The 17,489-nt window shown below is 32.5% G+C and overlaps 1 protein-coding gene across 1 annotated transcript; it reads left to right on the top strand.

Annotated features, from left to right (window-relative positions):
- The first annotated feature begins 5,370 nt into the window (after nucleotides 1-5,370).
- LOC145739956 (uncharacterized) lies at nucleotides 5,371-8,835 on the top strand. Its single transcript, XM_081995283.1, has 7 exons — nucleotides 5,371-6,747; nucleotides 6,799-6,978; nucleotides 7,110-7,178; nucleotides 7,246-7,356; nucleotides 7,475-7,692; nucleotides 7,959-8,117; nucleotides 8,223-8,835. The coding sequence occupies exons 1-6, from the start codon at nucleotides 6,666-6,668 to the stop codon at nucleotides 8,109-8,111; spliced, it is 813 nt and encodes a 270-aa protein (XP_081851409.1). The 5' UTR covers nucleotides 5,371-6,665; the 3' UTR covers nucleotides 8,112-8,117; nucleotides 8,223-8,835.
- Nucleotides 8,836-17,489: the final 8,654 nt, after the last annotated feature.

The raw sequence follows: 17,489 nt of genomic DNA, 5'->3' as shown, positions 1-17,489 counted from the left end.
ATCAGAGATAATTGCAATATAATAGTTTTGTTTAAACAAGATGATGTGAATTTGAGACATGCTTTTGATGAACACGTGAGTTATGTACCCTATAATTCCGATAATGCTGACTATTAGATTAGACTTTGCAGAATCTTATTTTATTGTTTATATAAAAATCACGCTTTTTAGATTCAAGCTAGTAGTAGTCAGTCTGTAAATCACTTTGCAATTGATCTTCGTTTAAAGCAGTCATATTGTGAGTCACCTATTGTTGTAATCTTTTGTGTAATAAAGTTTTTTTAAAAGACTTATCGCGTGGAAGATTACTTAACTGGCGCAGTCAGTAGAATCTCAGAAGATTTTTCGGTTTAACCTGTGATTTGGAAGCAGCCTTTCCTGAAGCCAGGCCCAAAAAATCGTCAGTTTCTGTTTGCTGAGATCGACCTTTGAACCTACAGAAGAGAACCCACAGTTGCGGATCTAAGAAAGTACCGTAAGTGAGATTCCTTCTTTTACCCTTTTATTGTAAAATTGATGTGTGTTAATGCGAAATACCATTTTTCTATACAGTGCGTTTTTTTTAACGCGCAACATAGGATTTTACGTGTTAATTTTTTAAGCCCATGTTAGACCATGTTGTTTTGGTACTACAACTGTAAAACTTGACGGGCGTGTGTTTAGTACCCTGAAGCTTAAGTAAGTTTACCAATTCGGTCTAAAAAGTGTTTACAAACTAACGAGAAATCATCTTTTTTCGAAAAGATTTTATCTTTCCATGCTCCCTGTATGCATGGTAGGTACTTGTTGTTTTTGATACTGGCAGGGCAGGTAGCTGTGTAACAATTTCACAGAAATTTCTTTCTCTTACTATCGTGAAGATTTTGATCTCCAAAAAATTGAAATTCCACCTTCGCTTTTATTAGTGAAAAACAGTACAGTTCCATTGGAAATTCGTAATTTGTCTAAGGAAAGTATAATTATAGAATTTGACCCTTTCTCAATTGAAGAAAAAGCTCAAATCTTTAATTCTCAAAATTTTGAAATTTTTAATATTGAACAAGTACATTCAGAAATCTTTAACTTTGAAACTTCGGATTGCGACTTTGAAACTTCAGATTGCGACTTTTCTTTAATCCGTTCTCAACATCTCAATCAAGAAGAAAGAAAAGAATTAAAAAATGTCATCAAACAATTTTCAGACGTTCTGCATAAACCAAATTCACAACCCAACAAACACAATACATCCAGTGGACGACCCCTTTAAATCCATTAAGTATCCCACAAGTCCATGGACAGATTATGGGCATCCATTCACATTTCTTCAGATAGTTATCCATTGGATATCCACTTGTTACGGGTTTTTTTTTGGCAAAAGGTTTGTTTTCTTTGATTTTGGGGGGGTACTTACATTTTGCTATTCTACTGCAATTTACAGTAGGCCGGCTGTCACAAATTACCTTTTTTTTAACTAATTCACACACTATCTGAGCAAGTAAGCAAAATGTTTCACTTCTTCTAAAGTAATCTAACATTAAAGATAGTAATAACATAAAACTTTAATTTCAATAAATAAATACATGTAAACATTCTCTGGTTTGACATTGACATGATGGTTCAGCGACGGTTGACTGTATTGATTGTGTGGTTTTGTATTCTGTCATATTTAGAGTTCAAATTAACGACCAATGGTAAAATAGTTTTATTACAGGTGTCTATTTTGACCAATTGCAGCTTAACTTAAAAATGGTCTAGAATCTAGTTTAGGCAAACTGCCATTTTCTTTTTGGGTTTTGATTCCACATGGTGGACATTAACCATTAACGCTTGAGCGGATTTTTCAAATCAAAGTAGGTTCATCAGTCTTTAAAAATATTATAGAATTAAGTTTCTGAAATACCTTCTTGGGGATTTAAAGAAAAGACTTTGGTAAATTCCTATTTTGTATTACCAGGAAAAGCCCATCAACAACTCGGGTAAGTTTAAGTTGCAATTGTGCTTATAGGTACTCACTTAATGTAGGTTGCTATTGTCAATCCTAGCGTGCTTGACGGTCATTGTAACTAGAACATGTTTTCTAGGCTTTTTTGTTCCTTTCCCACTTTTACCTCCGGTGCTCCACAAGGAAAACAGCACTTGACACAATCGATCACCAACTCAACGAACACCAGCACATACACTTGCAATCAGCCCTTGTTGAGAGTTTAAGCTGTCCTGATTAATTGACACATTAGGCCTGCCTGTGCAGCATTAACTGAAGAGTCCAGGGAGTATTAGCAATCTTGAAACAAGGTCAGTCTAGTCATAAGCAGATCTGCAGGCTGCAAACACAGTTTCCTGGTCTCTGATTCACCATTGAGCACAAGCAGTCGATATATAGTAGTAGTAAGGAACTTTGACATTCTCCATTACCAGTGAGAGTGTGCTTACTAAGATTTTTGGGTTTGTAAGCTCACACTAAATGCATTTAGTTGGGGTCCAGTGCTGCTTGAAAGCACAAGTTTGTCTAACTTGATCTAAAATATTTGATTGAAGGTTACCTTTTTCTTTTGCCAACCTTCTGTGAACACAATCTAACACTCACCTATCCAGACTTGTACCGTAGTTAAGGTTCCGTATTCCCAAATACCCAACTTTGAGTCCATCATTAAAATAACCATTTAATCTCCCCTTTTGTAAACTGATTTGATTATAAATAGTATACACAACATGTGGTACATATTGCTGTGCTTTTAAACTTGACATTTTAAGGTTAGGTTCTGAATTGTCACTCAGTACATTAACCGTATACTTTTGATTTTTGACAGTCGGTAATTTTGTTTTTAAATAAAGAAGAGGCCTTTGCCATAAAACGGGGTACTTGGTGGTATTATTTAGGATTTGTATTTTGCATTACTGATATTTGGTCTAGCGTTTGGGGATTTCCCGCTTTAGCGTTCGTTTACTGCTCTTCTCAAGCCCTACACGACTGTGCAAAGTGGGTGGCGCCATTGAAATTTTAGCTTGTTAACCTACACCACTCTCCGTGAGTAGTTAGCCTGGGGCATTCACCGAGTGGCTTGAAGAGGTCCCGTGACCACCCAATCTTGTTTTGTAAAATAAAATCTTTCGGTTAGTATTTTCAATCTAGCAAATTCTATTGTTACACACTTTCAGATATTTAATGGACAGGTAATAGTGCCATGTCCATTGGACATCCAAGTATAAATATACAGTGGATATACCAGGGTGGACACAAAACAAAAAATACATTTAGGCATTGTTCTGTCTACTGATGATAATACAATAATTACCACATTTAAACTAATGATAAGAGGTGTTAAAGCAATATAATAAAACATTTTACTATTATACTATATTTCAGATTTTTTTGTTCTAAGATATCAACATAAATACTGAATATTAGGTCAGAAGAATGATGTTTGTTATGGTCATATATTATACTATCAAAAGCATAACAAAAAATAATGAAAACTCAATAATTTCCAACACCGCAAATCTTTCAGTTTCAAATTGCGCGGTGTAAAGTAGATTTTTATTTTCGTTCCATGAATTCGTGTCGCATCTCGTACCGTGTGTGGCTGTGGCGCTTGGGACGTATCACTTTGCAATGATGCCAAATATCAATTATCATACTGAAGATGGGAAACTTTTTCACTTTGCGTCATTATCTTTGTGTTTATATTAAAGTTATGTAAAATAATCATTAACTCGTTATTATTTTGGTATTTAATGTGTTTAAACGAGTTATTGCACGTCAAACGACATTTGCTTGTGATTTTAAAAGAATGAAAATATACTACTGCAATATTTTGTGGTACACCGCGGCAACATTGTGTCGAGTTTTAACACAACTAGCAAATCGCATACGCGGAACGACAAACACGTGACGTTGTCGGTGTCCAATCCAAGGATCCGAATTTGAAATTCGAAAACGAAAAAGATCTTACGGCTTTCGGCCATTTTGTTTATTTAAGTTCGTTCGGCCGGCGCGGCGTCCTACTCTCTAGCTTAAAGTATTTTATTTATTAGCAAGCTTTAAATTTGCTATTTGCGTGTTGTGCAGTAAAAACGATCTGTTTAATACATAACAACATAACATTTTCCACTGGTAAGTACTGTATACGTATATTATTGTTTAATATGTCTAAGGTCCGACCGAAAACGATTTCTCGTAAAAGTTATAGAGCAGCCCACAAAGAGACAAACGATTTCTTGAATAAAATTCGATCCAGATCTCCTCTTTCTGAGCCTGGTTGTTCAAATTCACATACTAATGCATCTGTTCGTTAATGCATCACAATAACATCATGTCTACAAGATCATTCATCCTCGCATTCATCGTTCAATAGTGAAACTGAAACATCTGACAGTGAAATTTCATACTCATTTGAGGATTGCACAGATGGACAACCTACCAATCCACCCAATTTTATAGATACCTGTTCACACATAAGTTCACACCAAATTAATGACAATTTTGAAAATGGTTTTAATATTAGACATGAACTGTCCAAATGGAGTTTGAAGCATAATATTACTCACACAGCTTTCTCAGATTTATTGAAATTATTGAAACAATTAGTTCCAGATCTACCAGGAGACTCAAGAACTTTATTAAAAACACCGCGCATGACCATAACCAAAAATATTAGTCAAGGACATTACTTTCATTTTGGATTAAAAAGTTGTCTTGAAACTTTAGTGTCCAAATATTCAAAATTTAGTAACCCAAATTGTTTAGCTGTGTTTATTAATATTGATGGACTTCCTCTAGCAAAAAGTTCTTCAAATCAAGTCTACCCTATATTATGCAGTCTTGTAATAAATCCTACCATTGTGGAAGCAATTGGAATTTATCAAGGATTAGAAAAGCCTAAAGATGCAAATGCCTTCTTAGAAGACTTTGTAAGTGAAGCTATACATCTTATTGAAAATGGACTGACAATTAATTCTCATAAATATTCATTTGAAATAAAAGGTTTTATTTGCGATGTCCCTGCAAAATGTCATATTTTGTACACCAAAGGTCATACAGGGTATTATTCTTGTTCAAAATGTGACATTGACGGTGTTTATTTCAATGGAAGGGTTTGTTTTCCAGACTTGACTTTTAATCTTCGGAATAATGCCAGTTTTCGACAAAGAACACAAGAAGAGTATCACACTGGTACTTCAATTTTAGAAACAATCCTAAATTTTGATATGGTTCAAAGTTTCCCGCTGGATCCTATGCACTTGCTTTACTTGGCTGTTGTGAAAAAACTAATTTTACTATGGTGTCATGGTAGTCCACCTACAAAGTTGTCAGGTAGACAAATGGAAATGATTTCTGAATCATTAGTTTCATTAAAAAAATGTATTCCTTGTGAGTTTAATAGAAAACCGAGACCAATCACAGAATGCAAAAGATGGAAAGCAACTAAATTTCGACAGTTTGTTTTATATGTAGGTCCAGTTGTGCTACAGCATGTACTCAAGAAAGATCTCCTTGCTAATTTTCTTTGCTTACATTCCGCAATATTCATTTTATCAAGCAAAAAGTTGATTCTTGCATTACGATCATACGCTCAGTCTTTACTTGTATATTTTGTTGAAACTTTTGCGGCAATATATGGAAAAGCAAATGTGTCACATAATGTCCACAATCTGCTTCATATTTGCAAAGATACAGAATATTTTGGGACATTAAGTGAATATTCTGCATTTCCATTTGAGAACTACATGCAGTCAATTTTAAAGTTGTTGAGAAAAAAAGAGAGGCCTCTTGAACAAATTGTTTGCAGAAAAACAGAAAGTGCACAAGTCACAGGTAATGTAAGCAAAAAGGCTGCCTCTGCTAGGTTTTCAATAAATTATACTCAATATAAACAAGCTTGATTTAATGATTTTACTCTTAAACTTGATGACGCCAATAATTGTTGTTGCTTAAAAAATGGAACAATTATATCCATTAAGAACTTTGTCAAGCAAGATAATGTTGAATATGTTATTGGTACTGCTTATATTAATTTAAGAAATCTGTATTTGATACCCTGCCCATCATCAGAATTAGGCATCTATGTAGTTAATAATGAAGATGTAAGCCAATTGCAAGAATGGTATGCAGACGATGTTGAATTTAAGTGTATAAATTTTCTAACTAACAATAATGATGTTGCTATTTTTCCTCTGGTGCATTTAATATAATAAATTCATCATGAGGCTACATAAAGTTCACTTTATGTAGCTCATATGAACTTAATTTTGTTACATTAAGTGTCACTTATTATCCTAATAGAATAAATATTTATATAATCAGATTTTTTTAACTTTTAACTGACCAACTATAATAATTATGATGTTGTCTAAAATGTCTATAAGCCATAACATAATAAAGATAGTTACTTATAGGTACCTGATGAACATATTAGCCTTTTCTTTTATAGAAAAAATTGTAGAAAAATGTTTTTCTTATACTTGTAGAATATAAATTTTGTATACTATGTATTACCTACTTTCTAAAGTTAGTTTAGTGTTAAGCTTTTAGTATTTTTGAATTTAGAATATCATTTATCTTGAGGTTTGGTTATAATGTGGACCACCACCAAGTAGAATTTACCGAGAGTAGAACGGTTGAAGCAGTGCCTGCAAGTTGGATATTCAAAAATGTATGTTACTGGCCAACGTTATCGAGAGATAAACTAATGAATGAAATCAAAAATAATGCACCACCCAACACAAACTGGCCATCATACGAAATTAGGACCTTCAAAGATGAAAAATATGGTAATTTACCAAATAATAACTTTCCTATGATTATATTTTTCATTATTTCAGATAACTATTTGCAAGCCCGCAAAAAATGCAAGAGAGCAGAGGAAACTTCAGATTTAAACTCTGATGATAATGAACACCGGCGGAAAATAGTTAAAAAGAAACTATCATCATCAAGCAGTGAATCCGACGATGACGAATTAACCATAAGTCCCCCTCCACTTTTACCATCATGTTTGAAAAGTTAGTATACAAGTCAAAAGTTCAAAGTCCTAAACCAGTATACTGGTTTTCCCCTACCAGTATACTGGTTTAGGACTTTGGACTTTTTTTATTATTAGATTAGTAGATTTTCCTACAAATACTATTTTTAGATAAAACTACATCAAAAACGTCATCACTGATAAGTTATTATAAAAAACCAAAGGAAAAGAAAACTACTCGTAAGTATAATAAATGTACTTATGTTAAGGTATTTAATCATTAAATATTATTTTGTGTTTCAATAAGACATACCCAGAGACATACAAAAGCAAATTCCTACTCCAGCAGAGCAACAAACTGAAACAAATGAACCAACTGGGTCCTGTCAATGCTGTCCAGTCCATCAAAAGCAAAATGGTAAGTAAATAAGACTGATCTAAGTAGTATTTAGTATCTAGAAGTATTTCATATACAACAGAATATGTCTTTTGCTTTTTATTTACTCTATGTTTTTAATTTTTATTACATTTTGCAGAAATGCTGCTAGCTGAGGTTTTAAGAAAACAAAACTTACTTAGAGTTCAGCTAAACGAAATACAAGTCGACATTATCAAAATTAACAGCTCAAAAAATGAAGATCTAAACAGTGGAAAAGATAACATTTTTAAATGCTTTCAATTTCCTATGGACTCATCTGAAGAAGTCAGTGCAGTTGAGAATTTTTTACTGGAAAAATCAAACTATGAATCAGCGGTAAGTTTAATACGTTATGAATGTGAATGTGATGATTATAATTACGCTTTGAACGTCGTGAAGTAAAATGGAAAAAAGGTATCTAGATGGAGTCATCAAGCAGAAATACGTATCAGCGGGTTACTATACTTTTTTAGCATTCTGCTTCACACTGCACCCTTGTCCAGTACATTTTTTTAAATCATCTTAGTAATGTGACAATTAGTCAAAACTGAAATATCTTTTAAATACTGACAAATTTTACCAGATTTCCTATTTACTTTCAGATTTCTGATATAAGACAAATTGGTGGCACCAATGCATATGACATAATCAGGAGAATGATGACAAAATTTCTAACTAATAAGCTGGCAAGCACATATAGTTTTTTGGAACTACCTCAAAGAAACCCTTTAAAAAACTTAAATTGTGTGAACTGATAGTGGGTAAGTCAATACATTCAAATATTTTTTTTAAATAATTGTTTTAACAATCAGCTTTCAAATAAATTATTAATTTCTTTGATAATTACAAAATCGCATTTATTTCAGAAAGTTCTTCACAAGCATGTAAAACTTCTGAGGCAGAAGCACATATAAGAAAATGGCTAAGGCGTGCCAACGAAAGATGTGAGAAGGCAAAAACAAATGTATTTAAAGTTTTATAGTTGTTAAAGTTTCAAAAGTTTTAAAAAAGTTAAGTATGTTTTTTTAAGATTTTAAGTTAAGTTAGTCTTTACTTTAATATCATATGCAGGTATGAATAGTTATTTATATGAAATTAATGAAATGAAGAGAGTAATATTAAGGTTGGTCAAAAAGTTAAGTGACATCTGAAACTACTGGAGCGGAAGTAGTATTTGAAAGTTGATCACATTACCACGTTAGCAGAATACCTGATTGATTTCTTGTGTGCAACAAATACAATCTATTTTATTTATTAATTTATTTAATAAATAAAAATTTAATAAATAACACATTCGCTGGTAAAATGACAGATGTCACATATGAAGTTTTGCCTCATCTTTTCTCTTCTGACCACTAACTAAATTAGATCCCTAAATTTTCACTACTGAATGTAGATTTGTTTTTTAATTACAACTTAATTCTTATGCAATTATAGCAGGGCTGTGTTGTTTTAAGAAATATATGTATATAATACTTATTCTACAATGGGTTATATTTTATTTTCCAACTTCCAACAAAATAATTTATAATAAATACTAATTTTTAATAGTGACCAATATACATATTAACGATAATGTTTGATAAATGCCATCCATTGTAATTCCTGTGGCAGTCCAAAGCATGTAATTGAGCGTCCATTCGATGTCCATTTTTTGATCCATTAGATGTCCATATTGTGGACTAATAATTCTGTGACAAACGTAGGATCCAATGGACATCCATTGTGTGCCCCACGTCCAAACTGGGTTTTCCAGTGGACAGCCCTGATGTCCAAATGAGGATATGTAATGGATATCCATTGGATAGATCTGTGCTGTTTGGGAATTAACCTTTACTAACGAAGTAAAGCATGAAATTAAGACCACAGATGAAATACCCGTGTACACTAAATCTTATCGTTATCCTTATGTTCATAAACAAGAAATTCAAAATCAAATCTCTCAAATGCTTAATGATGGCATAATTCGCCCTTCATCTAGCCCTTGGTCATCCCCAGTTTGGTTGTCCCAAAAAAAATGGACGCTTCAGGCAAACAAAAATGGCGTGTAGTTATCGATTATCGCAAAATCAATGAGAAAACGATTGACGATAGATATCCAATTCCAAACATTGCAGATATCCTCGATAAACTTGGCAGAAGTCAATATTTTACTACATTGGATCTAGCCTCAGGCTTTCACCAAATAGAAATGCATCCCAACTCTATTTCTAAAACAGCTTTCACTGTCGAAAATGGACACTACGAATATATCCGTATGCCATTCGGTCTTAAAAACGCCCCCGCTACTTTTCAAAGAGTAATGGATAATGTTTTGAAAGATCTCCAAGGAAGAATTTGCCCCGTTTACATGGACGATATCATCATCTTTTCTACATCTCTTCAAGAACATATCAGTAATCTCAAGGCCGTTTTTCGTAGACTTCACGAGCATAATCTTAAAATCCAGCTCGATAAATCTGAATTTTTGTGTAAAACTGTTGAATTTCTTGGTCATGTTATCACCCCTGAAGGAATTAAGCCAAATCCGAAAAAAGTCGAAGCCATAAAAAAGTTTCCAACTCCTAAAACTCCAAAAGAAGTAAAATCTTTTCTCGGACTAATTGGTTACTACCGAAAATTTATTCGAAATTTTGCACATTTAACAAAACCTCTTACAAATTGTTTAAAGAAAAATCAAAAGATTGAACACACCCACGAATTTGTCAATTGCTTTGAAACTTGTAAACAAATGTTAATGAATGACCCAATTTTGCAACACCCTGATTTTTCACAACCTTTTAATCTTACTACAGATGCATCTAATCATGCAATCGGAGCCATTTTGTCACAAGGTCCTATAGGTAAAGATCTACCTATCGCATATGCATCTCGAACTTTGAACCCTGCAGAGACAAACTATAGTACGATTGAAAAAGAGCTTTTAGCAATCGTCTGGGCAACCAAATATTTTAGGCCTTATCTTTTCGGTACTAAGTTTAAAATTATCACGGATCATAAACCATTACAATGGCTATTCTCCATTAAAGAACCCAATTCTAAACTAGTGCGATGGCGCTTAAAATTGCAAGAATATGACTATGAAATCATATACAAGAAAGGAAAGCAGAACACAAATGCCGATACGCTTTCTCGAATTCAAATTTACCCTATAGAGGACGATCAATTATCAATTTTTCCCAATTTTGACCCAAATTAAATTCCTGAAATTTCCAACGAAGACATTGAACAAATACTTGATTCATGGACTAAAGAAATTACACCGCCTAGTTCTTCTCCAAAGAACAAGATTAATATAATTTCAGACATAACAATTCGTCCACCAATTCAAGAAAATCAAACTAAAATTGATAATACAGACGATCTAGAAACAAGACATACAAGTGCTGAAAATCCCATAATTGGCGCACCCTATGTACAAAAACCTTTAAATATATATAAAAACCAAGTCATGTTTAGATACTCGAACAACAACAAAATTAAAATTCAAAAGCAACACATTTTTGATAAACATCGCTTATATGTATTTTTAAACAACGATCCTTCTGAAGATGAAATTTGTAAAATCATTAAAGAACATTTTACTCCTAAATGCACATATTGCTTAAATTTTAAAGATAAAAGCCTTGAACCAATTGTCTTAACTATTTTCCAAAAATAATGCATTTAGTCTTTTCATTTCCAATACTGTGTTGGAAGACATCGAAAATATTGAAGAACAACGACAAAAACTAAAATACTATTACGAAACTAAAACCTCACATCGTGGTATTCAGGAAAATATTGCAGCACTTAAAAAACGATTCTATTGGCCAAATTTAGAAAGTGACGTCAAGATGTACGAAAATTTATGTGAAATTTGTCAAAAGTCCAAATATGAAAGACACCCGAATAAATTGATTTTCAAACCAACACCTATAGGTTATGAACCTTTTGATCATATTTATATGGATATCAACAAGACACACAATGTTTCATTCTTAACCATTGTAGATAGTTTTTCAAAACTAGGACAAACATATTCTTTGCTAACGCCAAACAGCACAGAGGTAGCTAATAAATTAATCACTTATTTTAATCATTTTGGATTACCTCGCAAAATTACCACCGATAACGGTACTACTTTCAAGAATGAAGTAGTTCAAAATCCTTGTTCCGTGCATAGCATCGAAATCCATTATTGTACTCCTCACAATCCAAATTCTAACAGTCCCATTGAACGCTTTCACTCTACAATAAATGAAATCATTCTTACTTTAAAAAATCAAAAACCAAAAGAAAACATTTCTAATTTAATGGCTTATGCAATTTTGTCTTACAACAACTCTACTCATAGCGCTTTGAAATACACTCCTTTTCAAATAGTGAGAGGTAAACTCGATTACAAAAACCCTTTAGAATTGTCAGAAGAAGAAAGACTTTCTCAGTATATACAAGATCATTCTGAAAATATTAAAATAATAAATAAGGAAATATACAATAAACTGACTTTTCAACAAAAATCGAATTTAGAAAAAGCCAATGTCAACAGGCAATCCGAAATGACCCCACAAAGCCCGTGTTTACTAAGACATTCGCTCAAAAATCAAAAGCTAAAGAAGCCAATAAATATAAGAAAGTTCACTCCCCTATCATTGACCATGAAAATGTAATTGTCTCGCAAAATAAGCAGTTTCATAAAAACGTTTTAAAACCACAACGTCATTTAATTGTTTCAGATGATGCAACTTCATCTAATACTAATAATTCCCATGGTTACAACCTTAGAAATCAAAGAACTAAGTAACCCTATCCTTCCCATCTCTGTTGGAAAAGCTTACGTTGCACAATCTAAACATACGTCTTTTTATCACATTAACATCAGTAACATCGAAACATGTTTGTATAAAGTTCAGCACCTTTTAGATAAATCCAATTACATAAGTAACAACTCCAGCAAAAATGAGAGCTTTACGCTTTTGACCTCTCATAAGTTCAAACAAACAGCTGACTATTTGCAACGCATTCTTAGTAATGTCGAGATATTCCATAAACCTACTAAAGTTAAACGCGGACTAATTAATATTGTCGGTAAAGTTAACAAATGGTTATTTGGTACTCTAGATTCTGATGACGAAGATAGATTTAATAACTATTTTAATACAATCTTACAAAACGAACAAAAAGCAGAAGATGACTTAAAAAGTGAACATACTGTCTTAACATCAGTAGTAGAAACTTATAATGTACAATTGAAAAAGCTGACTAAAAACCAAGACCTATTACTAGAAAAAATCAATCAATTAAGAGACATGGAATACAATATAGGTAACGCATTGTATATGTCACTAATTTTGGATAATATTATATTTCAACTAAATACTGTAAATCAACTTGTCAGTAATATTGAAACCGCAATTTCGTTTGCTCATGTAAACACTAGGCATATATAATTAAATCCATAGATAGATAGATATTAAATCCATATCAATTGAGGAAATTGATTAGTGATCTCCACAGTCTCTATAAGTCAGATAATCTTCCAAAATTTAGCGAATTAATTAACTACTATAAGTACTTATAGTTTTTCCTAGTACTCCCGAAGATATCCGAAAAAACTGAAATTTTGTTTTTTGTTTTTATTTATTTCTAACCTTATTTGAAGAGATATCCCAAAACTAAAAACACCTTTTCATTGCCACTTTTTCCCAGCTATTCGATGATGGATTCAAATTTGCCACACGACGTTTCGTTTTTTGTCAGTCATCATCAACTTTCTTTTTTCTTATGGGCGCCATATTGGATTTTTAGCCCACCAAATAGTACGTTTTATTCTGATTTTAGTGATGTATAATAACTTATGATTTGCTTGATAAATGACAAAATAATTCAATAAAAACTAATTTTACTTACGCTGAGATCTAATTAATTTTTATCTCCTTACCCGCGTCTGTCAATTCTTTATTCTTTCTAACATTAGTCCCTGTTTATGTCGCTAGTTTAGTATCGTCTATCTCTTTTGTCTTCATTGCTCTTTGCTACCACTCGTCGCCTGTTTTTAGAGTTTTGTGCTCGACATAACATAATTTTGTTTTCGTGTTATTCATTTGCAAGTTAATTGCAAATATTAACTTTGATTAAAGTAACTGGGTTCCTACTACTCGTCAATATGGACATCAGAAAGTTTTTTGGTAAGTCACGACGTTTGTTTTCCATATTATACGATAATACTGTTACAAAGGCCTCATAGCCAGATTAAGATTTCCTGAAATTTAGGGAAAAACGAGGGAATACTCAGAGTCACTATATAGAATTTCCCTAAATTTAGGGAAAAAGTACACAACTTGGCAACACCGCATCCCAGGGGTGTCCCCAACTTACCCCCCTAATATGAAGTCTCAACCCTCTAGGTCTTAAAATTAGGGAGTTACCCATAGTTACGTTCCTAGAAATGCTAACATTGTAGCAATAAATGCTTATGCTTAGCTCAGTACATTTAATGTATTAAATAGGACTGTAACCTACATTTGAGTTAGTTGTCACTTGTCGCTTTACCGAAAACAATCAAGTTTTTTAAAAAATTTGTTATCGAATCTCGATTCCTAACTGGCGCAGTCGGTAGGATTTGTTCAACGGCGTGCATCGTGCATTTTCCGGTTCGTCTCAACGATTCGTGAACAGATCCGAAAATCAAAAAACTAGTTTCGGGAACGGCAAGCAACTCATTGACCAGGGAATTGCCCAACTTCGACAAGTCCTATTGGTGCGAGACTCAAGGAACAAGAATCGTCCTTAAGGCCTCATAAGTAACCCCAGGGAGCAGACAAGCATCGCTTCTCCTATTGGATCCTAGACTAAGGAATGAAGCTACTTCTAATACTATTGTAAGTGGAAAATATTTATTTATTGATTGCATGTTTGGTGAAACAAGTTGGAAAACCAATATTACAATTTAAAATAATTACTTTAATTAGTTCATTAATAACAAGTTTATTTTCTGTAAAATGGCTACTAATTATGCATTAGTCAGATATCAAGCTGATAATATACCTTTGTTTGACGGTAATACCAAACATATAAGTAGATTTATTACAGCTAGTGAAAATTTTCTTAGCGCACACCAAGATAGAGCTAATGTTAATGCACCCTTAAATATTGCATTATTTGATACTATTTTAAGTAAACTAACTGGTAGAGCAGCAGATTTAATAGCTTTTAGAATCGAATTAAATAATTGAAATCTAGTAAAAGATGCTATTTATGCCACATTTTCTGATCAAAGATCTACAGATTGTGTAGTGCAAGATATCATAACTATGAAACCATATAAATCTGAAAATTCATTGCAATTCGGTATTAGGTTGCAAGACGCTAGAAGTCTGTTGTATTCAAAAGTTAACGCATCAAATGACCCTCGCGAAGTAAAATTATTAAAAATCTCCGAGTATGGTAAACTAACCATGAAAACCTTTATTAATGGTTTAGATTATCATATGCAATTAGTAATTAGATTGAAAAATCCCCAAACTTTAGAAAAGACAATGACTCATGCAATTGAAGAGGAAAATTTTATTTACTTCAGAAACAGAAATAGTGTAACTAATAAAATTTCCCCTCACTCCAGCAGCATTGTACCTAATCAAAATAAAAATAACATTTTTCAAAGTCAACCTGTAGTGCAAACCATGCATCGACCTATATTCCATAGAGAAAATGGGAACGTAACGCATACTGTGCCCACACAGTTGCCAAGACCCACATTTAATGCATTTCAGCATAACACAACACCAACACAACAGTACCATAATAATTTTCCCCGAAATCAGTATCAAAATGGGAACAACCTAGCTTTCAAAGGTTATGGACAATTTAGACCCAGATCAAATCAAACTCGAAATTTTCAACCCGGTTTTACAAATCAAAATCAATTTGGTCAAAGAAATCGATTGAGACAATTTAATCAAAATCAAAATTTTAATAGAAGTGAGCCTATGGATATTTCGTCAGGTAACACTATCATTAAAAGAGCTCTTCAACAACAAAATAGACCTCAAAATCGTACTTTTACTTGCCAAGAGCAATATACCCAATCTGTTGAAACACCAACAGAAGAATTTCTTCAAGACCCAAATGACGAATCATTTGCGTTTGACACACCTATAATGTCTAATAATAATTTTGACCCTTACACAAATGAAGAAAACAATCAATGTTTCGATTCTGAAAATGACAATTACGTAGACACAAACTTTCAATATGAAAATATGCAGCAATCCGATGATGTAAATTTTCAGATAGACCCCTCAATCAGTCATCAAATTTAACAATACATTTAAACAACTACACTCATTGTGATTTACCTGTCATTTTCTTACCAGAGCTAAATGCCTACTTTTTAATAGACACAGGAAGCGGCAAAAGTTTCATTAAACCTGAACTAGCTTATTCAATTTATCCAAAATTAATTCCACAAGAACTATTTGTTTTTGTTTGGTTGTTTAATCTAAAAGAACCTAATTCTAAGTTGGTTCGTTGGAGACTTCGACTTGAAGAATTTGACTACGAAATAATTTATAAGAAAGGTAGTTTAAACACCAATGCTGACGCTTTATCTAGAATCCCAATTAACGCTTTGGAAACTGAATCTCTAGTTAATTGCCCAGGAAATATTGACAATGATGTTTCGGAATTTCTAAACGATAATTTTGATCCTAATAATATTACTAATGAAATGGTAGCCGAAAGAATTAAAGAAACCGAGCATGATTGTCAACCCAAAATTAATATTATTTCTGATGTATTAATTCATCCATCTAATAATAATAATCAAAGTGACACCTTATCGGAGACAGCACATAGCATAAATGCTATAGATAACTATTCAAATATGACTATGTTAGATGAAATCATTAACAACAAAACTCATCAATTAATCATTAAAAAATCTCCTTACGATTCTTACAGTAAAGTTGAACGTGAAAATTTTGATGGAAATAAAATTATACATGCAACTTTACCACCCAATGTTGAACGTATTAAAGATTTTCTTAAAGGATATCTAAATGCCAAAACAACATACGTTTACTTTTATTCGAAAGAACTAAGACTATACTTTCAACATTGCATGAATAATTATTTTAAAAAAGCCAAGCTTGTTGAATGTTCAAAATTAATTAACAACGTACATCCAGAAGAACGTCAATTATTGATTAAACATAGACATGAAGGTAAAACCAATCACTGCGGAATTCAGGAAACTTACAATCATTTAAAATCCAATTATTATTGGAAATCCTTAAAAACTGACGTTACCAATTATATTAATAATTGTGAAATTTGTCAAAGATCAAAATATAATCGAAGACCGCCTAATCAACCACTAATATTGACACAAACGCCAACAAAGCCTTTTGAGACAATCCATGTAGACACGTTTATGGCAGGAAATCAAAAATTTCTAACTTTCCTAGACAAATTCTCAAAAGCTGCACAAGCTTTGCCTTATTCAGGAAATGCTACATCGTGTGCTGAACAATTAATACACTTCTTTCAGTTTTTCGGTATTCCACAACAAATTGTTGCAGACAATGGTTCCGAATTTCAAAATGAGGTTGTAAAAGGATTATTGAATGCACATGGAATACAAATACATTTTACTACACCCTATCATCATGAATCTAATGCACCTGTAGAGAGATTACATTCAACTCTTATTGAACCTTTAAGAATTCTTAAAGAATCTGATCCACGCGCTAATATCACTAAGCTAATGCCTTATAGTTAAGCAATTATTGGCTTATAATAGTACTATTCATTCAAGTACCAATTTTACACCCTTTGAATTAGTACTCGGACACACAGATTCAAGAGACCCAATGAAATTAATACCCTCTCACGTTTACACAGAGTATATTAACAATCACAAAAATAATACACAAATTTTATACGAGAAAATCAGTGAAAAATGTCAAACAAACAAAGAACAAATAATTAATAAAATTAATGAAAATAAAACAAACTGCGATCTAACTGTTGGATGTCAAGTTTATAAGAAATCTGGAGATAGATCAGCTAAAACTAAAAGTAAATTTTTAGGCCCTTTTATTCTTCAGGAAATATTACCAAATTGTAAAATCAAAATCAAAAATCCTAAA

This window comes from Ips typographus, unplaced genomic scaffold, assembly GCF_016097725.1.
Source record: "Ips typographus isolate SLU unplaced genomic scaffold, UJ_Ityp_2.0 IpsContig82, whole genome shotgun sequence".
NCBI classification, from domain to species: Eukaryota; Metazoa; Arthropoda; class Insecta; order Coleoptera; family Curculionidae; genus Ips; species Ips typographus.
The sequence above is the reverse complement of the archived record's forward strand: the minus strand, read 5'-3'. Positions and strand labels throughout refer to the sequence as shown.

Bases quoted from the DNA above. Each gene is read 5' to 3' on its own strand.
- LOC145739956 (XM_081995283.1), top strand. From the start codon at position 6,666: ATGAATGAAATCAAAAATAATGCACCACCCAACACAAACTGGCCATCA. The intron at 6,979-7,109 runs GTTAGTATACAA...TACTATTTTTAG, and splicing joins TTTACCATCATGTTTGAAAA to ATAAAACTACATCAAAAACG. The intron at 7,179-7,245 runs GTAAGTATAATA...TGTTTCAATAAG, and splicing joins AAAGGAAAAGAAAACTACTC to ACATACCCAGAGACATACAA.